The sequence below is a fragment of the Piliocolobus tephrosceles genome, chromosome 5, assembly GCF_002776525.5.
Source record: "Piliocolobus tephrosceles isolate RC106 chromosome 5, ASM277652v3, whole genome shotgun sequence".
Classification (NCBI taxonomy): Eukaryota; Metazoa; Chordata; class Mammalia; order Primates; family Cercopithecidae; genus Piliocolobus; species Piliocolobus tephrosceles.
In genome coordinates this window covers 125,340,328-125,364,478 of record NC_045438.1, presented here as the reverse complement: position 1 = coordinate 125,364,478, position 24,151 = coordinate 125,340,328, and the positions used below count along the sequence as shown (strand labels likewise).

General features: G+C 54.5%; 2 protein-coding genes across 6 annotated transcripts in view; one reads left to right on the top strand and one right to left on the bottom strand.

Moving 5' to 3' along the window:
* ABCC10 (ATP binding cassette subfamily C member 10) overlaps positions 1-17,657 on the top strand; it is a 23,931-nt gene extending 6,274 nt beyond the window's left edge. Inside the window, exons 4-22 of one of the 2 annotated variants that reach the window (XM_023212870.2) lie at positions 692-919; positions 2,430-2,586; positions 2,817-2,926; positions 4,256-4,335; positions 4,943-5,114; positions 8,914-9,012; positions 10,328-10,517; positions 11,290-11,367; positions 11,516-11,710; positions 12,144-12,294; positions 12,480-12,669; positions 12,963-13,306; positions 13,644-13,813; positions 14,572-14,732; positions 15,011-15,264; positions 16,191-16,336; positions 16,416-16,513; positions 16,720-16,832; positions 17,158-17,657. In XM_023212870.2, the coding sequence (XP_023068638.1) occupies positions 692-919; positions 2,430-2,586; positions 2,817-2,926; positions 4,256-4,335; positions 4,943-5,114; positions 8,914-9,012; positions 10,328-10,517; positions 11,290-11,367; positions 11,516-11,710; positions 12,144-12,294; positions 12,480-12,669; positions 12,963-13,306; positions 13,644-13,813; positions 14,572-14,732; positions 15,011-15,264; positions 16,191-16,336; positions 16,416-16,513; positions 16,720-16,832; positions 17,158-17,320 (3,099 nt within the window). In that variant the 3' untranslated portion in view covers positions 17,321-17,657. The remainder of the gene's footprint in view (positions 1-691; positions 920-2,429; positions 2,587-2,816; positions 2,927-4,255; positions 4,336-4,942; positions 5,115-8,913; positions 9,013-10,327; positions 10,518-11,289; positions 11,368-11,515; positions 11,711-12,143; positions 12,295-12,479; positions 12,670-12,962; positions 13,307-13,643; positions 13,814-14,571; positions 14,733-15,010; positions 15,265-16,190; positions 16,337-16,415; positions 16,514-16,719; positions 16,833-17,157) is intronic. The other variant, XM_023212872.1, reaches the window with a different exon arrangement.
* Positions 17,581-24,151, bottom strand: DLK2 (delta like non-canonical Notch ligand 2). Of its 4 annotated transcripts, none has more exons than XM_023212874.1 (6): positions 23,504-24,151; positions 22,262-22,393; positions 21,923-21,986; positions 20,509-20,639; positions 19,449-19,593; positions 17,581-18,503 (listed from the first exon to the last, which is right to left on the bottom strand). In XM_023212874.1, exons 2-6 carry the CDS (start codon positions 22,335-22,337, stop codon positions 17,768-17,770), a joined length of 1,152 nt encoding a protein of 383 aa, XP_023068642.1. In that variant the 5' UTR covers positions 22,338-22,393; positions 23,504-24,151; the 3' UTR covers positions 17,581-17,767. The 4 variants fall into 4 exon arrangements, with proteins under 4 accessions (XP_023068642.1, XP_023068644.1, XP_023068641.1 ...); XM_023212876.1 differs by having other exon boundaries at positions 19,449-19,500; positions 20,527-20,639; XM_023212873.2 differs by lacking the exon at positions 23,504-24,151 and adding an exon at positions 22,917-23,108.

The following is a 24,151-nucleotide window of genomic DNA, read 5'->3' as shown; positions in this document are numbered from 1 at the left end:
AGTGATTGTGGGTACAAAGGGGATGGCAGTCCTGGGGGTTCATACAGCATAGTTGTCGACCCTTAGTGGAACAGTTCAGAGTGCTTCTGGAGGGAAGGGAGGTTGATAGATGGTTATGGCATGAGGCCTTTTCCCCTACCTGTGACAGCTACAGACAAGGAGTTTTGGCCCTTGCCCATCTTCCCTGGGCCCATTAGCCTGTTTGACCCTGGGCTGTGGTGTGGCCTCTTATGCCTGTGTACTCCTACAGGATAGTTTCTGTGCCACTCAAGCTGGGGGCCAGAACTGGGGGGCCAGCCCCCGAAGCCCACATCTTTTGGTTTTGGGAGATAGCCTTTTGTCCCTCATCTAATGGGAGGAGTGCTTTTACTCCACTGTGGTGACTTGGCTGCACCTTCCACCACTTCTTCTAGGAAGGTGGGGAATTCCCACTCCAACCTGTCCCCAGCTGGAGCCAGTGGAGAAGTAAAAGAGAGACTGGGAGGGGAAGCAACCCAGGGCTGAAAAGGATTTGAAGGGCAGGATTTCCAGAAAGGACTGAGGTGAGGAAGAAAACCAAGACTAGGGCAGTGCAGAGTATCTGGGAGCTTAGAGTACTGAACATTCTGCCAGGAGCCTGGGGAAGGCTTGGCGGAGAAGACACATGACCAGTGCCTCCACTTCACGCCTCTCCCTTGTCTCCTTTCCCTAGCTTGTGACAGAGCTGCTGAGTGGCATTCGGGTCATCAAGCTCTGCGGGTGGGAGCAGGCACTGGGGGCCCGAGTAGAGGCCTGCCGGGCTCAAGAGCTGGGGCGACTCCGGGTCATCAAATACCTGGATGCGGCCTGTGTATACCTGTGGGCTGCCCTACCGGTTGTCATCTCCATCGTCATCTTCATCACCTATGTCCTCATGGGGCACCAGCTCACTGCCACCAAGGTGAGGACCAGGAAGGAAGGGGACCAGCATCAAGGAGACCGGTGAAGTGGAGACGTAGGCTCGGGCCCTCGGTGCTGGCTGAGGAGGGAGGGATCCCTGACTGCCTCTCAACCAAGGGAAAACTGAAGGAACCTTTTTGTGGGGGCCTTGGATATATAACCTTCCCCTCTGTGAAGGATTTCTTTCCTTCTTCTCTTCTACCTTTCACTCCAACTTCTAGTCAGTTCCATGCTTGAGGTTAGGTCTCTTTATACTCGTTCTAATGGCCTTAGGAAAAAAATCTTTGATCCAGTCCTGCGTCTAGCCAAGGCCAGGTGATGTTGCTACTTGGAAATTCTAAAAAAGTCTCAAAATGAGCTAGGCCTGCCTAGTTAAAAAGATGCAACCTTGGCCAGGCATGGTGGCTCACACTTGTAATTCCAGTAATTTGGGAGGCCAAGGCGGTTGGATCACCTGAGGTCAGGAGTTCGAGACCAGCCTGATCAACATGGTGAAAGCTTGTCTCTACTAAAAATATAAAAATCAACCAGGTGTGGTGATGCATGCCTGTGATGCCAGCTACTCAGGAGGCTGGGGCAGGAGAATCACTTGAACCCTGGAGGTGGAGGTTGCAGCAAGCCAAGATTATGCCACTACATTCCAGCTTAGGTGACAGAGCAAGATGTGTCAAGGAAAAAAAAAATGCAACCTGTATCCCTTGAGGAACATTGAAATTTCTAGGATTCTTTTTTTTTTTTTTTTTTGAGACGGAGTCTCGCTCTGTTGCCCAGGCTGGAGTGCAGTGGCCGGATCTCAGCTCACTGCAAGCCCCATCTCCCGGGTTCACGCCATTCTCCTGCCTCAGCCTCCCGAGTAGCTGGGACTACAGGCGCCCGCCATCTCGCCCGGCTAGTTTTTTGTATTTTAGTAGAGACGGGGTTTCACCGTGTTAGCCAGGATGGTCTCGATCTCCTGACCTTGTGATCCGCCCATCTTGGCCTCCCAAAGTGCTGGGATTACAGACTTGAGCCACCACGCCCGGCCGAAATTTCTAGGATTCTTTAGGTGACCACTCTGCCACATCTGATCCCAGGATTGGCCAGCCAGCCCTTCAGTTCTGTCGTTGCCCAGTTCTTTCCTCCACAGACCTGTCCACAGGGCTTCCCTTAGAAACAGGCCCTTAGGGCCGGGCGCGGTGGCTCAAGCCTGTAATCCCAGCACTTTGGGAGGCTGAGACATCTCACAATGTCAGGAGATCGAGACTATCCTGGCTAACACAGTGAAACCCCGTCTCTACTAAAAAATACAAAAATCTAGCCGGGCGAGGTGGCGGGCGCCTATAGTCCCAGCTACTTGGGAGGCTGAGGCAGGAGAATGGTGTAAACCCAGGAGGCGGAGCTTGCAGTGAGCTGAGATCCAGCCACTGCACTCCAGCCCGGGTGACAGAGCGAGACTCCGTCTCAAAAAAAAAAAGAAAGAAACAGGCCCTTAGATAACTCCTGGGGCTTCACTCTCCTCCCACCTCACTCAGGTGTTCACAGCCCTGGCACTGGTGCGAATGCTCATTCTTCCTCTCAACAACTTCCCTTGGGTGATCAATGGCCTCCTGGAGGCCAAAGTGTCCTTGGACCGGATCCAGCTTTTCCTCGACCTCCCAAACCACAACCCCCAGGCCTACTACAGCCCAGGTAATGGGAAGCTAGTGGGCAGAACCTGGCACAGGGTGAGAAGGGGAGTGGAGCCACTTGGATGCTGTGCATAGATGTCACCAAGAGGGGTTAGAGAGAGCAGAATCCAAAACTCAGACTCTGAGCTCTGGACAGGTAGATATGGGGCTGGCAAGACAATTACATGATTTACCCTCCCCAAGCAGATTGTGGTAGTTTAGGAGCCTAAATCAAGTGGCTTCTGTGTTCAGATCCCCCCGCAGAACCATCTACAGTATTGGAGCTGCATGGAGCCTTGTTCTCCTGGGACCCAGTTGGAACCAGCCAGGAGACCTTCATCGGTCATCTAGAAGTGAAAAAGGTTTGTTGTACAGATTGGGCATCTGGGGGAGAGGCCCAGCAAGTGCTTCCAAGAAATATTTTGCAAATGGGGATCCTCTGTTTAGGCTGGTGAAAAGCAGTCACACCCTGTGGCTCATGCTACAGCATACAAAGAACTTAAAATGGGGCATTCCTGGCAATAAGCCAACTCCTCTTCACCGCCTGTCGAGTTTTCACTCTCTCCTGACCTTTGTCCAACCCTGTGCCCCACAGCTCAACCCGGCATTCTCTGGTGGTGGCTGAATTGCCTCCACCACATTTGGCTCACGTTTCTGGCTTGGGCTGTGTGTTTTGTTTTTCCTTTTAGTTCAGGCAAGACAAGGCTGGATTTGTACAAAGGAATTTTGCTAACATGTTAGTTGGGGATTTTTTGGATATAAGTTACAGAAATGCACTGTAGCTAGCTTAAGCAAACAAGAATGTATAATAAGGATATAGAGATATGTTGCAGAATCCAAAGGCAGGAACGCAGCTGGATCTTAGAAACAGCCCAGAACCAGGCCTCAACTCGCAGAGCTCTCTGCTTCTGTGTGCCTCTCTCCCTGTATTTGCCTGGTCCTCTTCTCTCTGTGGACACATCCTCCATTGAGCAGAAGATTTGACTACAGAGAATGCTCAAGTTTACAGCCAACAGGGAGAAGCTGTCTCGGTCCTGGTCCCAAATTCCCAGGGAAAGGCCTCAGAAGTGGTCACTTGTAGATGGGTCAATCCTGGCTGGCAGATTTGGGGCATCACAGGCAGATAGAACTTCTGAGAGCCCAGTCCCTTCTAGAGAAGGAACTAGGACTTTTTTTTTTTTTGAGCAGGGAGATAGCTCCATATGTTATGACAAAAAAAAAAAAGGAAACAAAATTTTAAACTGTAAGCCCACAGAAATAGGGATCTATGCAAAGCACTGCTTTTTCCCCCTGAGATAGGGGAAGTCTAGCCGCGGGTCGACTTAGCCAACCCACCATCCAGGCCCTAAGGCCTGGAGTTCTACCCTTCCCTCTCCCATTCTGGGATGCCTGTCTTAGAGCTTACATTGGAAGTTCTTGGGTAGTTTCCTCCCATTCTCTCTGGCATGCTATTCCCCTTCAGAGGCCCTTCACATAGACAGTGAAATTGATAGCCACTCTGAGTGGAGAAAAAAGCACCCTACTTCTCTAGAGCCAACAGGTCATGGAGAATTCTTCCCCTACACACGAAAGAAAGAAGAAAAGAGAAGCCTCAGTGGGAAGATTGGCAGCCCAGAGGGTCAGGAGGGAGACCACTGCCCCCTCTGTCCCATCCCCTACCAATAGCAGGCACTTGTGTGGCTTCCTTGCAGGGTATGCTGGTGGGCATCGTGGGGAAGGTGGGCTGTGGGAAGAGCTCCCTGCTCGCTGCCATCGCCGGAGAGCTCCACAGGTAACGAACCTCTTATGCACCCCTGTCCTCGCTTTGTCCTTTAGCAAACACTGAGCCCCTGCTATGTGTTGGACCCCTTTTGGGGGTCAGGGGTACTAAGAAGAGCAACGCATGGTCCCTTTATTGGGAGAGTTTTCAATCTGGAAAGGAGGTGGCCAAGAAAACGAATCATTGTAATCATTACACCAGAGTGTTTTAAATGGTATAATAGTGAGCAAAGGAATGGAAACATCCAGTGTCAGCTATTCTTTCAGAAATGTGACTGTTCAGGGGAGGGATCCAGAGAGGAGCATAGGTTTGAGGGAGGACCTTGTTTTCAGATGAGAACAAGTACAATGTGGTGGCCATACTCGCTACTGAGCTCCTGAGCACATGTAAATACAACAGCTGCTTGGCTGTAGCCAAAGAGCAATTTCTTCCCTTCTCCACCCAGAATGGGCTTCGTTAGGACCCTGTGACCTCAGGAGCTGCCAGCTCAGTCACGTGATATGAAGAGGGACCCTGTGTGGAAGACAGCAGCCTGGGGAGGTTTCTAGGAGGCAAGGGCTGGGCATGGAGGGACCCAGCGGAGAGCTGGTCCCCATATTGCTGGCCTGGCTCTCTGCAGGCTGCGTGGGCGCGTGGCGGTGTGGGGGCTGTCCAAGGGCTTTGGCCTGGCCACCCAGGAACCCTGGATCCAGTTTGCCACCATCCGAGACAACATCCTCTTTGGGAAGACATTTGATGCACAGCTGTACGAGGAGGTGCTAGAAGCCTGCGCCCTCAATGATGATCTCAGTGTGAGTGCCTGGCCTTGAAACCTCTTAGCTGCCTGCTTTTCCAATGTCGCTGACACTTCAAACCAGAGCTTTGCTTTTCCGGAAAGGGGTTGCTTCTACTCGGGCATCATCCATCTAGGAATGGCCGTCGGACTGTGGTCCTCCCAGAGTGTCCAGCTGCCCCTTCCCATAGGGCCCAGTAGGGTAGTGACTATGTGTTGTCCACAGTAGTGGGAAGAGCTCTAAGGCCTCTGGAGTTAGGGAGGGTTCCACCTGTCAGGCTTAGCTCTGCACAGCTGGGCTCCTTGTCCCCTTCTCCATACCCACTTCCCACCAGGAAGGCTTGGAAGAGTCAAGGTCTCATTTGGTTGCAGGTTACCCTAGGGAAACTGCCAAGCCTATTAGATTTCCCGTTGCCCCCAATCCAAAGTACTGCATGTATAGGAGAAGAGATTCCAGATTTCTCCCCTGACTTCCCACCCAATCCCGCTGTCCCCTTCAAGAATGTCACCACCACTACCCTACCCAGGTTAATGTAGAATGTCCCTGAAAAGGAGCACCTTTAACCTTGACCATGGGGCATCCTGTATCCAGCTGTCATTCTTTTTAATTCCTATTTATTTATTTATTTATTTTTTGAGATAAGGTCTTCTTTCTGTCCCCCAGGCTGGAATGCAGAGGTGCCCTCTTGGCTCATTGCAGCCTCTGCCTCCTGAGCTCAAACGATCCTCCCACCTCAGCCCCTCAAGTGGCTGGGACTACAGGAGTGAGCCACCACACCCAGCTAATTTTTGTTTTGCTTTGCTTTGTTTTGCTTTGTTTTGTTTTGTTTTGTTTTTTTGAGATGGAGTCTCACTCTGTCGCCAGTCTGGAGCGCAGTGGCACAATCTCGGCTCACTGCAACCTCCGCCTCCTGGATTCAAGCAATTCTCCTGCCTCAGCCTCTCGAGTAGCTAGGACTACAGCCACATGCCACCACACCCAGCTAATTTTTGTATTTCTAGTAGAGATGGGGTTTCACCATGTTGGCCAGGATGGTCTCAATCTCCTGACCTTGTGATCCGCCCACCTCGGCCTCCCAAAGTGCTGGGATTACAGGCGTGAGCCACCATACCTGGCCTACTACCCTGTCCTTTTAACAGGCAAGGTAGTAAGATATCTTGGGCAGATTTGATATAAACGCTTTTATAAGTTTTTACTTTTGTGTGTGTGTGAGATGGAGTCTTGCTCTGTTGCGCAGAGTGGAGTGCAGTGGAATGATCTCGGCTCACTGCAACCTCTGCCTCTCGGGTTCAAGCGATTCTTCTGCCTCAGCCTACTGAGTAGCCGGGACTACAGGTGTCAGCCACCACGCCCGCCTAATTTTTGTATTTTTAGTAGAGACGGGGTCTCACCATGTTGCCCAGGCTGGTCTCAAACTCTTGGGCTCAAGTGATCTGCCAGCCTTGTCCTCCCAAAGTGCTAGGATTACAGGCCTGAGCCACCATGCCCGGCCCAGCTTTCGTAGGTTTTTAGAGAAGGAATATACTACCTCCAAGCCTTCTTGTGGCCTCAGGAATGGTCTACTAAGCAAAGGAATTCCCTTCCTCATGCAGAGGAAGCACCTGTGATCCACTACATGGTGAGTCCCTGAGCTAAAAGCTTTGTTGTTCATCTCTTTCCTTAGTGCCTACAACAGTACCTAGGACCTAGCAGACTTGGGAAAGCTTGATGTAGCAATGAATGATCGGCCAGGCGTGGTGGCTCATGCCCGTAATCCTAGCACTTTGGGAGGCCAAGGTGGGTGGATCGCTTGAGGTCAGGAGTTCAGTACCACCCAGGGCAGCCGGGCTTACAGTGGTGGCTCACGCCTCTAATCCCAGCACTTTGGGAGGCCAACATGGGCAGATCACGAGGTCAGGAGTTTGAGACCAGCCTAGCCAACATGGTGAAACCCCATCTCTACTAAATAGCTGGGCATGGTGATGGGCACCTGTAAACCCAGCTATTTGGGAGGCTGAGGCAGGAGAATCAGGTTGAACCCAGTAGGCGGAGATTGCAGCGGGTGTGGCAGCTCACACCTGTAGTCCTAGCTACTCTGGAGGCTGAGGCAGGAGAATCGCTTGAACCCAAGAGGTAGAGGTTGCAGTGAGCTGAGATCATGCCACTGCACTTCAGCCTGGGCAAGACTCTGTCTCACAAAAAAAAAAAAAGTAAAAACCTATAAAAGCTTTTACATAAAATCTGCCCAAGATATCTTACTATCTTGCCTGTTAAAAAGACAGGGTAAGATGGGCAGATCACGAGGTCAGGAGATCGAGACCATCCTGGCTAACCCGGTGAAACCCCGTCTCTACTAAAAAATACAAAAAAACTAGCCGGGCGAGGTGGCGGGCGCCTGTAGTCCTAGCTACTGGGGAGGCTGAGGCAGGAGAATGGCGTTAACCCGGGAGACGGAGCTTGCAGTGAGCCAAGATCCGGCCACTGCACTCCAGCCTGGGCGACAGAGTGAGACTCCGTCTCAAAAAAAAAAAAAAAAAAAAAAGACGGGGTAGTAGGCCAAGTGCAGTGGCTCATGCCTGTAATCACAGCACTTTGGGAGGCCAAGGTGGGCAGTTCGTGAGGTCAGGAGATCGACACCATCCTGGCCAACATGGTGAAACCCCTCTCTACTAAAAATACAAAAAGTAACTGGGCATGGTGGCACATGCCTATAGTCCCAGCTACTCGAGAGGCTGAGGCAAGAGAATTGCTTGAACCCAGGAGGCAGAGGTTGCAGTGAGCCGAGATTGTGCCACTGCACTCCAGCCTGGCGACAGAGCAAGACTCCATCTTAAAAAAAAAAGGTAGTAAACATAACAAAATGGTTAAGAATCTGAGGCCGGGTGCGGTGGCTCAAGCCTATAATCCCAGCACTTTGGGAGGCCGAGACGGGCGGATCACGAGGTCAGGAGATCGAGACCATCCTGGCTAACATGGTGAAACTGTGTCTCTACTAAAAAATACAAAAAACTAGCCGGGTGAGGTGGCGGGCACCTGTAGTCCCAGCTACTCCGGAGGCTGAGGCAGGAGAATGGCGTAAACCCAGGAGGCGGAGGTTGCAGTGAGCTGAGATCCGGCCACTGCACTCCAGCCCGGGCGACAGAGCGAGACTCCGTCTCAAAAAAAAAAAAAGAATCTGAACTCGTGGCCGGGCGCAGTGGCTCACGCTTGTAATCCCAGCACTTTGGGAGGCCGATGTGGGCAGATCACGAGGCCAGGAGTTTGAGACCGTCCTGACTAACATGGTGAAACTCCGTCTCTACTACAAATATAAAAAATTAGCCGGGCGTGGTGGCGGGTGCCTATAGTCCCAGCCACTCGCGAGGCTGAGGCAGGAAAATGACGTGAACCCGGGAGGCAGGCTTGCAGTGAGCGGAGATTGTGCCATTGCACTCCAGCCTGGGCGACAGAGCGAGACTCCATCTCAAAAAAAAAAAAGAAGAGTCTGAACTCGTGTCCTGCCCCTTACTACTGTGAGCCAGCTAGTTAATCTGTCTGAGCTTTGGTTGCATGTGAGAAAAGGAAATGATACCATGATACCATCTTCATAAGATTATCATGGGGCTTGAATGAGAGAATGCCTGTAAAGTGCCAGGCACATAGTAAGTGCTCGATAAATGCTTGATGTTATTGGAAGTATGTCTTGTCTCCTCTGACTAGCTCACCCCAAATTTAAGTCTACTCTCCTCAAGCTCCCTACTTCTCTTGACTCCCACTATCTCTTTCCTGCAAAGGGATAGGAAGTGGGCCAGAAGATAATGGGGAGCTCCTTGACCCACTAGGGAACTTGTTCCATCAGATCCTGCCTGCTGGAGACCAGACAGAGGTGGGGGAGAAGGGTGTGACCCTTAGCGGGGGACAGCGTGCCCGGATTGCCCTTGCTCGTGCTGTCTACCAGGTCAGTTAAAGATGGAGGTTACAGTGGCAGGGAGGTGGGGGGAGCCTTGGGAGCGTGGCTGAGTTAGGAGGATAGGAATATTTTCCTTAGCATCTGGTTCCTTCCCTCCTCTGTTACATGTTCCTGAGGTATTGGCCATCCCATCCCCGTTTACAGATTTAAGGAAGAGTTCAAGGCCCTTTAAAAAGTATTTGTAGGCTGGGCATGGTGGCTTAGGTCGTAATCCCAGCACTTTGGGAGGCCAAGGCAGGAGGATTGCTTGAGCCCAGGAGTTCAAGACCTGCCTGGGTAATGTGGCAAAACCCTGTCTCTACAAAAAATAATTTTAAAATTAGTTGGTGTAATCCTAGCACTTGGGGAAGCCAAGGAAGGTGAATCACTTGAGGTCAGAAGTTCGAGACCAGCCTGGCCAACATGGTGAAACCCCATCTCTACTGAAAAACATACAAAAATTAGCTGGGCATAGTTTTGCATGCCTGTAATTCCAGCTACTCGGGAGGCTGAGGTAGAATAATTGCTTGAACCTGGGAGGCAGAGGTTGCAGTGAGCCAAGATCACACCATTGCATTCTAGCCTGAGTGACAAGAATGAAATCCTGTCTCCAAAAAAATTTAGTTGGGCTTGATAGCATGCACCTGTAGTCCCAGCTACTCAGGAGGTTGAGGTGGGAAGGATCACTTGAGCCTGGGAAGTTGAGGCTGCAGTAAGTGGTGTTCATGCCACTGCACTCCAGCCTGGGCAACAGAGCAAGACTGTGTCTTTTTTTTTTTTTGAGACGGGGTCTCGCTCTGTTGCCCAGGCTGGAGTGCAGTGACCGGATCTCAGCTCACTGCAAGCTCCGCCTCCCAGGTTTATGCCATTCTCCTGCCTCAGCCTCCCGAGTAGCTGGGACTACATACAGATGCCCGCCACCTACCTCGCCCAGCTAGTTTTTTGTATTTTTTAGCAGAGACAGGGTTTCCCCATATTAGCCAGGATGGTCTCGATCTCCTGACCTCGTGATCCACCCGTCTCAGCCTCCCAAAGTGCTGGGATTACAGGCTTGAGCCACCGCGCCTGGTGACTGTGTCTTTAAAAAAAAAAAAAAAGCATTATGTGGGCTGAGGGCCTGGGAGCTAGGAAAGCTGAGTGCTGGCCCCTGGGGGTGCTGTTCTTTCTTGCCTGAAGGGATGTCCACCCTCAGGTCTCACCTCTTTCTCTGCTAGTGTAGGGGTAGCCCCCAGAGTTTATCTCAACTGTCTTCTCTGACCACTTTGAGATCTTCCCAGGAGAGCCTTTGGGTCCTGGTGCCCACAGTACCCTCATGTCTCTCTAGGAAAAGGAGCTCTATCTCCTCGATGACCCTCTGGCCGCTGTGGATGCAGATGTGGCCAACCACCTGCTGCACAGGTGCATCCTGGGCGTGCTAAGCCACAGCACACGGCTGCTCTGCACCCACCGCACCGAGTACCTGGAAAGGGCTGATGTGGTGCTACTAATGGAGGCTGGGCGCCTCATCCGGGCTGGTAATGGGGGCAGGAACCGCGCGTGAGGGAGGTGTCTGCCCAGGTATGGCAGGGGATTGTGAAGTACAGACTCTGCCACCTGCTGCATGTGTGTGGCCTGAGCCAGTCATTGCTGCTTCCTGCCTTCACAGAACTGGTGTGAGGAACTGGGAGAACAGGAGGGAAAAGGAGCATGTTGGTGAAATGCCAGTGTATTTGGGACTCATGGGCTTTGTGACTGGATGCTCTTGGGAACTTAGAGGCCCAGGGTCTCTGAGAATAGTCTCATATCTTCAAAGAGAAAAGAGTCAGGTTTAGAATGGTCTTTTTGTAAAAACAAAAATTTTTAAACTCTGAAAAATTTTTATGCAGAGGGACGTGACCACCTGCAAGTTCACTGGGAGAGAAATAGGAGGAAATGAATCTCCAACCAGATATTAGGAATTGAGTGAAGCATGAGAAAAAGCTCTGCAGTAATAAGAAGTAACCCTGGACAGAGTGGCAGGCATAGTTCTGGCTGTCCTCCCGGGGATGGACATTCGTCCCTCTTTGCTGGTTGGAATCAAGGTTTATAAGGATGGACTTGAGTCCTGCTCGAGGTCTAGGGATATCCAGAGCAGGATGGGTTAGAGAGGGAAGCCTAAGAGTCCTGCTCGAGGTCTAGGGGTATCCTGCTAGGGTGGCTTAGAGAGGGAAACCTAAGAGGATGGGTGGTGGGATCTGTACACGCACTGAGAAAGGCATAGTATAGACTCAGAACAGCCGCCTCCTAATCTTCCCTTCTACCCTCCAGGACCTCCCTCTGAGATTCTGCCACTGGTACAACCTGTCCCCAAAGCCTGGGCTGAGAATGGACAAAAGTCTGACTCAGGTATGGCTCCCCAGTGGGAGAAAAGAGCTTGCTTTTCACTGCCACACTGTAGAGCTTTTTCTACAGAGGCTGCCCGCTCCTCTGAAATACTGAGTTTTCAACTGGCACCCTGCAAGCTTAATTCCTCCATGACCCCTGATTCTCACAGCCACAGCCCAGTCAGTACAAAACCCAGAGAAAACAAAGGAGGGGCTGGAGGAGGAGCAGAGCACATCTGGTGGCCTGCTGCAGGAAGAAAGCAAGAAGGAGGGCGCCGTAGCCTTGCACGTGTACCAAGCTTACTGGAAGGCTGTGGGCCAGGGCTTGGCCTTAGCCATCCTCTTCTCTCTGCTCCTCATGCAAGGTGAGAGTGTGCCTGGGAGTCTCTTACACCATAACGGCTATGCTGTCCAGGTGCCCATTACCTTGCACTAATCATTATAAGGCCCAGAGACTCACCAAGCACGGGTCACAGCTGGGACAAAAGCCATACTTCTCTTTCTGAGAGATGCCCAAGGGCCAGAGGCATGTGCTCTATAGCTGGCTTCCATTCTGCCCCCCAGGTTAGCTCCCATTCTGCAAGTCTGAGATCCTGTTCTCCCCAGAGCTGAAGGGTGACCAGCCTATGAGAGAAGCCCACACTAGGGAGGATTGGGGTAGTGGCAGGGTGGGAAGGCCAGGCCAGGGGGATGGAGATGGGCAGGAACCAGAGGCAAGGGCGGAAAAAGGGGACATTGGAATAGAATGAACGAGGGAGAGGAGCCTCTTACAGCTTTTTCCTTCCTATCCCCACCCAGCCACGCGGAACGCTGCTGACTGGTGGCTCTCTCACTGGATCTCTCAGCTGAAGGCTGAGAATAGCTCCCAAGAGGCGCAAGCCTCCACCAGCCCAGCTTCTACTGGGCTCTTCTCTCCGCAACTGCTCCTCTTTTCCCCCAGAAATCTCTAGTGAGTGGCTGGGGCTGGGGGTAGGCCTGGTGCTCTCAGAGTGGTCGCCAGGCAGGGAGTGAGGGTTGGGGCCGGTATTCCAGATGCTGTGGCTTCTGGAGGGTGGGAGAGATGGCATGGGGGAGGAGAAAGGACCCCCAAGTGGTCCTACTTTTGGTTACCTAAGCCCCCTCCTCACCACCCAGCACCCCAGTGTTCCCACTGCCCAAAGCTGCCCCCAATGGCTCCTCAGACATCCGTTTCTACCTCACCGTATATGCGACCATTGCTGGTGTCAACTCCCTCTGCACCCTTCTCCGGGCAGTGCTTTTTGCGGCAGGCACCCTTGAAGCAGCTGCCACCCTGCATCGACGCCTGCTGCATCGAGTCCTTATGGTGAGGGGCTGGGACCTCGGGGGTAGGGGAGCGCAGTCCTAGCCCTGTGGAGTGTCCTCCCAATACTCGGGCTCCACTGGGGATGGGAGAGTCTTTCCTGCCCTGGGATATTCTTCCTCAAGCTCTGCCAGTCTCTCCTCTCTGCCCCCAAATTCTGGGGATATTTTAGTCCTTCCCTATTCTCTATCTTGGGCCTTCCCCTTCACCCCACCTCCCCCAGGGCTGCCCACCAACCCCTTTTCTGTCAGACTCTGCCCTGGCCCAATCAGCGTCCTTCTCTGGGCTTCTCCCAGGCACCAGTGACTTTCTTCAATGCCACACCCACGGGCCGGATCCTAAACCGCTTCTCCTCTGATGTGGCCTGTGTGGATGACAGCCTGCCCTTCATCCTCAACATCCTCCTGGCCAATGCGGCAGGCCTGCTGGGGCTCCTGGCCGTGCTGGGCTCTGGCCTGCCCTGGCTGCTGCTGCTGCTGCCGCCTTTGAGCATCATCTACTATCACGTGCAGCGCCACTACAGGGCCTCCTCACGGGAGCTGCGGCGCCTGGGCAGCCTCACCCTGTCTCCACTCTATACCCATCTGGCTGATACCTTAGCTGGCCTCTCTGTGCTCCGGGCCGCAGGGGCCACCTACAGGTGTGTGAACCAGAGCCCAGGGGGATGAGGTGTTGAGGGGAGAGGAAAAGAGAGACCCCTGAGAAGAGGAATATGCAGGGTATGGTTGGTTCAGCCCTCCTGGGGACAAGGGGTGGGGAAGGAGGAAATCAACAGAAGAAGGAGATAGGGAGGCAGAGCAGACCCCCACTTTGAAAGAGCACACGGGCATCTGCAGCCCTGCGGGAGGCCTGTGGGTATATAGATCAGCTCCCAAGAAGGAACTGCTCAAGAGGGCCCTCCCTATGGAGGCCCTGAGGCTGGGTGGCTCAGGGCAGCAGTGGAGTGGCTGGCCTCACATCCATCTGGCCTTCCCTAGGTTTGAGGAGGAGAACCAGCGACTCCTTGAGCTAAACCAGAGGTGCCAGTTTGCCACTAGTGCCACAATGCAGTGGCTGGACATTCGGCTACAGCTCATGGGGGCAGCAGTGGTCAGTGCTATCGCAGGCATTGCCCTGGTGCAGCACCAGCAGGGCCTTGCTAACCCAGGTGCCACCCAGTACCCCTCACCCGCAAGTTAGTCCACCCTTCTCCCAGATCTCTCCCTGCACCGTCCCCCTAGCATTTTTGCCTCCCACCCAGGGTTCCCTGTGAGGGTGTATCATGATTATCATCATCACCCCCATTTGGAGTTGAGTGACAGTCCCCAGGTGGTGGTGGCTCGGGGACTAGAATGAGTTTTCTGAGCTGCTGGTCTCAGTCCCTTTCCTGCTTTCACCCCGTCCCCACCACATTGCCCCAGCCTGCTTCAGTCTCCCACATGCCATCCCTCCCAGCTTCTCCATGCCCACCCTGTGCCCTGCATCCAGCCTCCTGTGCTCCAGGCTAGGTCCTGTCACCCTCCTGCTTCTCTGTTGCTTCCTTTTTTGTTTTTGTTTTTGTTTTTTTGAGATGGAGTCTCGCTCTGTTGCCCAGGCTGGAGTACAGTGGCACAATCTCAGCCCACTGCAACCTCTTCCTCTTCCTCCCAGGTTCAAGCGATTCTCCTGCTTCAGCTTCCTGAGTAGCTGGGATTATAGGCGCGCACCACCACACCTGGCTAATTTTTGTATTTTTAGTAGAGACGGGTTTCACCATGTTGGCTAGGCTGGTCTCAAACTCCTTACCTTGTGCTGGGTTTACAGGCGTGAGCCACCGCGCCCAGCCTCTGTTGCTTCCTTTAAATGCCCGCAGTCCACAGCTTGGGGACTCTCCCATACACATCCCAGTGTCCAAGCTCTCCCAGCAGCTGTTATCCTCTCCCCCAGGGCTGGTGGGCCTGTCGCTGTCTTATGCCCTGTCCCTGACGGGCCTGCTCTCAGGCCTGGTGAGCAGCTTCACACAGACGGAGGCCATGCTGGTAAGCGTTGAGCGGCTGGAAGAGTACTCCTGTGACCTGCCCCAGGAACCCCAGGGCCAGCCACTGCAGGTGGGCCTGTACCCCGACCCCAGGCCAAAGCTCTGGAACCCTGAAGGCCCCAGCCTCCCCCGCAATATCTTTCTTTTTACCCACCCATCTTTCTCAGCTCCCATAACCTCTCTTCATGATGACCACAATTCTTCACCATGTCCCTTCTTCCCCATCTCTTATTCTCTCACCTTTCCTCTCACACTGTTCATTTCTCATTATTCTCCCCTCCTCACCATTGCTCCTCATCTCCCCCATCTCCCTCTTCCCCTCTATCTCCCACCCATGGACCCCACCAGTTGGGCACCAGCTGGCTGACCCAGGGGAGCGTGGAATTCCAGGACGTGGTGTTGGCGTACCGGCCAGGGCTGCCGAATGCCCTGGATGGAGTGACCTTCTGCGTGCAGCCTGGAGAGAAGTTGGGCATCGTGGGCCGCACGGGCTCCGGCAAGTCCTCCCTGTTGTTGGTGCTCTTCCGGCTGCTAGAGCCCAGTTCAGGGCGAGTGCTGCTGGATGGCGTGGACATCAGCCAGCTGGAGCTGGCCCAGCTCAGGTCTGGGGGAGATGGACTTGGGAGGGGGAAGGGGGAACCAGAACTACTAGCACTTAGAGGAGGGCACAGCTAGGAAGGCTTTATATAAACTCAGGGTAACTAGGGCTGATCAAGGGGCTGAAATGGAGGACAGGATGAGCGGGAGAGGACAGAGAACTCCTAGTGCCCAGGTCCAGATTCATGGCTGCTGATCTCAAGGTCGTCCCCTGACCCAGGCCACCTTTCCAGCTGCATCTTGTACTTCCCACCACACATCCTCCACTCTTGTGCCCCAAGATACCGATCCCCTGAGCCCTCAGGCTCAGCAGGCAGTGCTTCGGACAGCTTGAGACCTGAACCAGTTGCCCTTGGCTTCAGGTGGCCCCACTGGAGGGTATACACCCCTTCTCTACCCTCAGGTCAACCTAATATCATTTTCTGTGAGTACAGTGACATGGAAAAGGTAGGGAAGCTGTATCCTAAAGCCCTAGGCCTGCCTCTTCTGCCTTCTCTTCTAAGCTGTGGTGGCCCTACCTTATAGCTCCACCATGTCTTCAGGACCCAATTATAGGCCCACTCCAACCTTGAAGTGTCACCTGCCCTTTCATTCGCTCTGGTCATTCCCTGCATAGCCACTGCTGCCCCTGGAGTCAGTGCCACACAGTTTAGCCCATTTGTTTTCTCTGGTTTGTGTGTGTACACCTCTGTGAAATGTAGGCTCCTTGAGGACAGAGTCCAGCCTTTGGTTTCTTTGGTATTGCTTATAGCATTGGCACAGTTCTAGGTACCCAGCTGCTAGCGGATCATTTGCCGGGGAGCAGAGTGGGGTTATGTTCAGGTCTCATCCCCAGGCTTTCATGGAGGTACTAGTCCTGTAGTCAGAAACTGAGCTGGGAGCAGAAGTGACTATATCTCCAACCGCTGGACTCCATGTCATTGTCCCACAGATCCCAGCTGGCTATCATCCCCCAGGAGCCCTTTTTGTTCAGTGGGACTGTTCGAGAAAACCTGGATCCCCGGGGCCTACATAAGGACAGGGCTTTGTGGCAGGCCCTGGAGCAGTGCCACCTGAGTGAGGTGATTACCTCCATGGGTGAGTGCTGGAGCCTTACCCTAGAGCAAGAAGGGGGCAGGGAGGGCCTGGCCCTGCAGTGAAGATGCTTTCTTTGCAGGTGGTCTGGATGGTGAGCTGGGTGAGGGGGGCCGGAGCTTATCTCTTGGGCAGAGGCAGCTGTTGTGTCTGGCCAGGGCTCTCCTCACAGATGCCAAGGTAAGGTGAGAGAAAGAGACAATAGAGAGGGCCAGGAAGGAGGCGGGGGGCAAGGGCGTGGGGAGGTGGAGTCCGGAGAGGTTTTAGGGGACCAAGTTCATTTTCCTTTTAGAGCTGAAAGTGTGGTAGGGGCTGTTGCTTGGGCCAGGCCCAGCCCACCCTACAGCCTCTCCTTTGTTGTCCCCTACCGCATTCCCATATTCCAGATCCTGTGTATTGATGAGGCCACAGCAAGTGTGGACCAGAAGACAGACCAGCTGCTCCAGCAGACCATCTGCAAACGGTTTGCCAACAAGACAGTGCTGACCGTTGCCCATAGGTGTGCAAACACCCAGTGACAGCCTAATCAGGGACTGGGGTAGCATGCACCCAGAGCCTCCATTGCTTTCAGGGACCCCAGTGGTCAGGGCCTTAGAGATCCTGCCCCTCAAATCTCAGCTCTTCCTTCTTCAGGTACTGCCTAGGGCCCTTTATAGCACATTATCTGAGGGACTTTGCAGTCCCTTCCCCAGCACCAAGCCAGGGGCTAAAGCCTATGGGGACAGACCTGTGGTGTCCCGAGGAGAGAGGAGGGAAAGCAGGTCAGTGTTCTCACTTAGGTCATTGTCCCTTATCCCTTACGCTGACCATCTTCCCCGTCACAGGCTCAACACAATCCTGAACTCAGACCGGGTGCTGGTGCTACAAGCGGGGAGAGTGGTAGAGCTGGACTCCCCGGCCACCCTGCGCAACCAGCCCCACTCGCTATTCCAGCAGCTGCTGCAAAGCAGCCAGCAGGGAGTCTCCGCCTCACTCGGAGGTCGCTGAGCTCAATCCCACACCCTGCAGGGTTCTCCCCTCTCTCTGATCCAGGCCGGGCCTGTACAGAGGTGCTGGCTGCTTGTTTACATTCTCCTCTGGGGCTCTACCTCTCCACACTTCCCCAGAAGGGAAAAGGGCACCCTGGGTTACTCTTTGGAAATCACTCCTTGGTGGGCAGCATCCTGAGGCTTCCCCAGAACCAGGCCTCTGCTCTGGCCCTCTTGCATCTGGAACTCCAGGTGGGTTTTTCTGGCATAGGAGCCCACTTGCATTTTCGTAGTTTTATTTGATAAAATCCCATCTTACATTCTGTGTATTAAAAAAATAATATTTCTGGTGTGAGGCTGAGGTCTCCTCTGTGTGTGTACCCAAGCTGAAGGGTGGTGAGAAAGGACCACTCCAGTCTGAGGGGTGGAAGAGGTGAGGAAGGGGGCCGGAAAGCCCCCACCTCCATCACAGTGCTGTGGTCTTTCCAGGCTCAGGGGGCAAGTCAGGTGGCAGGGGGAGCCCTGCCGGCAGCATGCTAACCTGACACTCCTGGTCCTGGCACGCTGGAGCATAGTGTGGGGCAGGGTAACAACAGGGTCCAGGGGGGCAGACACCCCGGCGCCAGGCCCTCAGGGTCAGCAACACGGTAGCCAGAACCAGGGCAGCAGTGAGGGCCCCAAACACCACCAGGGCTACCAAGCTAGGCTCACCTAGCCCAGCCTCTTGCCTCCGCACCACCTCCTTCACTGAGATCCGCAGCAGACCAGCCCCTGCGCTGTGGGGGGCTGGCCCCGTGGCAGGTACCACCACAGCTGAGGTGGGCCCTAGAGGGGTGTCCACTGTGGTTGGGAGGTGTGGGACAGGTAAGACAAGCTCACAAGTCTTGCCACCATAGCCACTGGGGCAGAGACAGTCGAAGTCATGGACACGGTCCCGACAGCGGGCCCCTCTCTGGCATGGGCGGCTGGCACAGTCATCCAGGTTGATGGTGCAGAAGCGTCCAGCAAAGCCCTCAGGACAGAGGCAGGAGAAGCGGTTTATGCCATCAAGGCAGGTGGCACCATTAGCACAAGGCCGCATCAGGCAGTCATCCACGTTCACCTCACAGCGGGCACCCACAAAGCCCACCAAGCAGCGGCATGTGAAGTTGAGGGCAAAGCCCTGGTCATCCTGGCACTGCCCGCCATTGCGGCATGGGGAGCTGCAGTAGGGGTGGGAGAGGACATGAAAGCAACTTAACAACACCTGTAGGGTAGCCCACGTCCCAGTCGCACCTTGGGCGACACTCTCCGAGCCTCAAATACCTCATTTTATTTTTTATTTATTTTTGAGACAGTCTCGCTGTGTCGTCCAGGCTGGAGCGCAGTGGCGCGATCTCAGCTCACTGCAAGCTCCACCTCCCAGGTTCACGCCATTCTCCTGCCTCAGCCTCCTGAGTAGCTGGGACTACAGGCGCCTGCCACCACGGCCGGCTAATTTTTTGTATTTTTAGTAGAGACGGGGTTTCACTGTATTAGCCAGGATGGTCTTGATCTCCTGACCTCGTAATCCGCCCGCCTCGGCCTCCCAAAGTGCTGGGATTACAGGCGTGAGCCACCGCGCCTGGCCAAATACCTCATTTTAAAAATGAGAATAAAAATAGTACCCAGCTTCCCTAATTGTGAGGGTTAAGTGAAATAATCAATATCAAGCAGGGCCCAGCCGGAAGGCAAGGCTCAGGGTAAGTGTGCTATTATTATCCTTGCAGGCTTCTGGGCCTGATGTGGAAATGAGGACAAGTCCAGCCCTGCAGGCTGTTTCCTCATCCCTACTGTGACACAGAAGGGTACAGGCCAATGTTCAGGAGAGGATGAGGGGAGACCCAGGCCCCTCAACCTCCCCACACCCACCCTCCCCAACCAGAGCAGCCATATGTTTGTTAACTATCTAGCTCCTATAGATTGTTGAAGAAATGGCTCAGAAGGTACAAAAAAAGAGTTGAGAAACCCAGAACTATGAACACTTTGGCATGCAGGGATTTTATCTGAGTGTCCCTGTGTGGTCTGACCCTCAGTCCCCTACCCTCCCAACAGTCCTGCCTCTTTTCACATCCCATCACCAGGTTCTGGTCTTAACCTTCCACTCACCCCGAGGGCCCAGCACTCACCCTGCCTGTTCACAGGGTCCAGCCTTGCGCTCGCAGTCACGCCCATGGAAGCCTGGTAGGCACACACAATGGTACTCACCGCCCCCGTCATACATGCACTGGCCTCCATTCTGGCAGGGGGACTGCGTGGTACAGATATGTTCATCTGGAGAAGGGACAGGAAAGGCTCTGGGATAACCCCTCCCATCTGGTCCCCAGACCAGACTTGTCCACGCCTTCCAGGCCTCAGGTTCTGTGGGTGTGGCTATACTACAAACCCAGCCCAGGCTGGGGTGGTACACTAGGTAACAACACTGAATTTGGAGTCAGGAGGCTCCTGGCCCTGGCTCTCAGTCTGTCTCAAACTGACCTTGGGCTGGGTCCAGTGGCTCACGTCTATAATCTCAGCACTTTGGAAGACCAAGGTAGGCAGATGGCTTGAGGTCACGAGTTCGAGACCAGCCTGGCCAACGTGGCAAAACCCCATCTCTACTAAAAATACAAACATTAGGCCGGTGCAGTGGCTCACACCTATAATTCCAGCACTTTGGGAGGCCGAGGCAGATGGAACACTTGAGGTCAGGAGTTCGAGACCAGCCTGGCCAACATGGTGAAACCGTATCTCTACTAAAAATACAAAAATTTGCCAAAGTGGCGGGTGCCTGTAATCCCAGCTACTTGGGAGGCTGAGGCACAAGAATTGCTTGAACTCGGGAGGCAGAGGTTACAGTGAGCTGAGATCGCACCACTGCACTCTAGCCTGGGTGACAGAGTGAGACTCCATCACAAAACAAAACAAACAAAAAAACAAACCTGACTTTGAGCAGGTTATAGCTCTTCTGTAGGCCTTAGTTTCCTCATCTGTAAAATGAGTACAATTTTTAGCAGCTGCGTTTCCTACCCCATGGGGTTATGTTGAGGATCAATTCAGACAACACAAAAAGTCTAAGATTAAAAAAATGATAAAATACCATGTATTTGAGGATTTGACAAGGACACAATAGGCACTCAATAAACACTGATGGCTGTTCCCCTAAAAACCTGGGGTTCCCAACCAACAACTACCCTTCCTCCCCCCTACCTTTGTCACAGAACTTGCCTGCCCAGCCACTATGGCAGATGCACTGCCATGGCTGGTGGCAGGTACCATGCTGGCAGCCAGGCATCCTCACACAGCGCTCACAGTGCAGCCCCTCCCAGCCCGGGTCACACCTGATGGGGAGAAACACAGGGTCAGGGTTCTGGGTTGTGGATGTGAAGAAGTGGAGGAGACAGAACCAGAGCTTCTAGAAACCAAGAGGACATATGACAGCCCCTAAGGGAAAGCAGACCTGTCCCAGGTAGGTGTAGGACTGTGCAAGGTCATAGGACACATATATGGAATCAGACCATCAGACACCAGCTCTCAAACCCTGGTTCTGTATTTTAACCTGAGCCTCAGTCTTCTCATCTGTAAATTGGGTATACACCTTGCAGGGTTGAGTAGAGGAAGAAATAAGATGTCTATAAATGCCTCCAGTACCCCTCCTGGCATGTCTGAGGTGCTCACAAACATTTAAAGAAGAATGACCTTGAAAGGCCATCAGGGCCGGGTGCGGTCGCTCACGCCTGTAATCCCAGCACTTTGGGAGGTCGAGGCGGGTGGATCACTTGAGGTCAGGAGTTCAAGACTAGCCTGGCCAACTGGGTGAAACCCCGTCTCTACAAAAAAATACAAAAAATTACCCGGGCATGGTGGTGCGCATCTGTAATCCATTATTGAGGAGGCTGAGGCAGGGGAATCACTTGAACACAAAAGGCAGAGGCTGCAGTGAGCTGCAATCGCACCACTGCACTCCAGCCTGGGCAACAAAGCGAGGCTCCGTCTCAAAAACAAAACAAAACAAACAAAAAAAAGTCATCAAGACTATCCTCCCACCATGATTCCAGGGCAAACGCTTGACCCATATTTTAAAAGCCTTCCAGGGGTGAAGAGTTTCAAAGGCCCCCAGCCAATTGAACTGCCTGCCCCATCAGCTCATTTCCTTATGTCCACTTTCCTCCTGCTATAGAATTTGCCCAATCTCCACCCTCCACCCCAGTGAGTCAACTACTCAAACTCATCAACGAAGATACTCTTTCATTGTAAGTGTTTCTCCCCAGCAACTCTCCCTGCAGCATTTCTTTTCCAGGCTAAACAATTTCCCTTTCTCTCTTTCCTTTATCTTTCCATTTCCTCATGGCACCCAATCCCCAAGCTCTCTAAAGCTTTAGGTCTCTCTCCCTGGGTTCAGACAATCCCTGGATCAGATTTGGGAGATTAAAGAAGTGGAGAAATAAAAACTGGAAGAAGCAAGGAAGGTGAGGTAAAGGGGAAAGAGGGGCTGGTCAGTCAGCCATAGGAGTGATTGAGGCATGAAGAGTAGAGTGTGAAGCCCCTAGACACTCTGTTGTGCATGTGAAGGGCTTGAAAATGGGTGCCAAAGGGTTTGGGGGCACGTGCTCAGGACAGGTACCTGCAGGAGCCGTCAGGTGCACAGCAGCCGTGCGCCAGGTCACAGTGGGAGCTGCAGTCATCGGCTGCAAGAGATTGATGTGGGAGGGGTGAGTCTGAGTCAGGGCACAGCTCGCTGGGATGCGGGACTCAGGAGAGGACTGGGGTTCCGGTAACTGAGTGGACTCAGCCCTAGGGCAGGACATAACACAGAAACCCATCCCATTCCAAAGAGGCAACCTCGGTCTTGCTTGCCTCGCGGGTCGGAGCGACTGCAGTGCCGTCTCCGGCCGGCAGAGGTCAACGTGCAAGCGAGGACGGCTGGACAGGGCCGCGACTGGAGCCCGGTGGACGCGCTCACCTCGGACAGGCTGACCGGGAGCCCCCAGAATGCACAACAGGCACACAAGATGCAGGCAGCGGCAGCCGCTGGGCATGGTCAGCGCCGGCACCAGGGGGGGACGGACGGATGGACGGCCGGACGCGTGAACACCTGTGGGACGGCACCGGTTGGGAGGCGGTCGGACGCGGAGATAGCGGCACGGATACGGGTTCCAAGTGACAGGAGCCGCCGAGGGAGAGGGGCGCCGGGACAGAAGAAGGGGATGGGGGTAGCGGGAGGGTGGGGGCAGGGAAGGGTTGAGCAGGCGAGGAGAGCGAGGAGAGCAAAGACAGGAACCCGGGAGCCAGGTCTGCAAGAAGGAGGCGAAAGATGGGCAGCATGGAGCGAGGCCAGGCGCGGGAATGGCTGGGGCTGGGATCGCAGTCAGGACAGAGGGGTCCGCGGGATGGGGACAGCGCCAAGAGCGGCCTCGAGCACCGAGGGAACGCGGGGGCCGGAGGGAGGGACGGTTCCCGGCAGCGAGCAGTCTCCGCCCCACAGCTCCGACAGCCCCCCCACCACTCTCTCCCAAGTCCCCTTCCTATCTCCGCCGCTCTGGGCTCGGCGGCAGCGCGGGGCCTGGAATCCCCACCCGCACCCGTAGCCCCGCGCGCCCTGTCCCCTCGGTCCTCACCTCCGGCGGGGAGGTGCCGCGCCCCGGGGCGCAGAGCGAGGCGGGATCCGACGGGCGCCGCCGAGGGGCCGTGGGGGAGCGCGGGGCCGCCCCTAGCTGGCCGCGGGGCCGGGCGCCGAAGCGGCTGCCATACGAGCCGAGCGCTCGGGAATCTGGGGCTCCAGGCGACCCCGAGCGGCAGCGGCGGCGGCTCCTCGCGCGCGCTTAGGCCCCCTGCCAGGGGCGGAGCCCGCCCCCCGCCCCCCCTCCCGCGACGCACGGCGCACACCTAGCACCCGGCGCTCTCCGGGGCCCCGGCCCTCTGCGGCCACCCAACGCCCCGGACCCAGCTTCCTTCTACGAGAGGAGGAAATCTTAAGAGTCTCAATGGGAGCAAACTATTAAGCCAGAGGCCCGCGACCCCGTTATTCTCCCATCTCCCATGCCCACTTTCCCGACCAGCGCTCCGCGGCCCACGCCCCAGCCCTGCCCTAGCCTGTCCGCCGCTCATCACGCTTCTCATATAGATCCATGCACACGCAGGCAATCGCTCCCCTCCCTCCGCCTGTCACCAGCCCACGCCTCCCCGCCTGTAAAGCCTTCATCACCGGCTTCATCTGTGTGCTCCTCTGCTCCTCCTCGCCCTCCGCTTCTTCCTGTCCATGTAGCCGTCTCCAGCCTTCCAAGATCAACCTATCCCTATATAAATATAACCCGATCCATCCACCCACCCACACCCTGGCCCTACCCCCACCACCCTTCCCTCCCTCAAGTCTCAGCCCTTCCACCGCATTCCTTTTTGAGACTGCATCCGAGAATCCTTTCTGGACTGGGAATGTACCTGACTCTGTAAATGTGAGCACAAAACCCCCTCCACCGCCGAGTTCCTTCTCCCGTACCCTATCACGTTCGTCCTTGGCCTCAGGCTAATCCTCAACTGCCCAAACCTGGAGCTCAGATTGAGAGTAACGGAGGGGGTGTGGGGGAAGGCTGTCCTCCAGGCCTCTTTGCCGCTCCTGGCTGATGGCTCAGAGACACATTTCAAGACAAGGACCCAGCCAAGCGCGGTGGGCTCACGCCTGTAATCCCAGCACTTTGCGAGGCTGAGGCGGACGGATCACCTGAGGTCAGGGGTTCGAGGCCAGCCTGGCCAACATGGTGAAACCTGTCTCTATTAAAAATACAGAAATTAGCCAGGCGTAGTGGCGCGCGCCTGTAATCCCAGCTACTCGGAAGGCTGAGGCAGGAGAATCGCT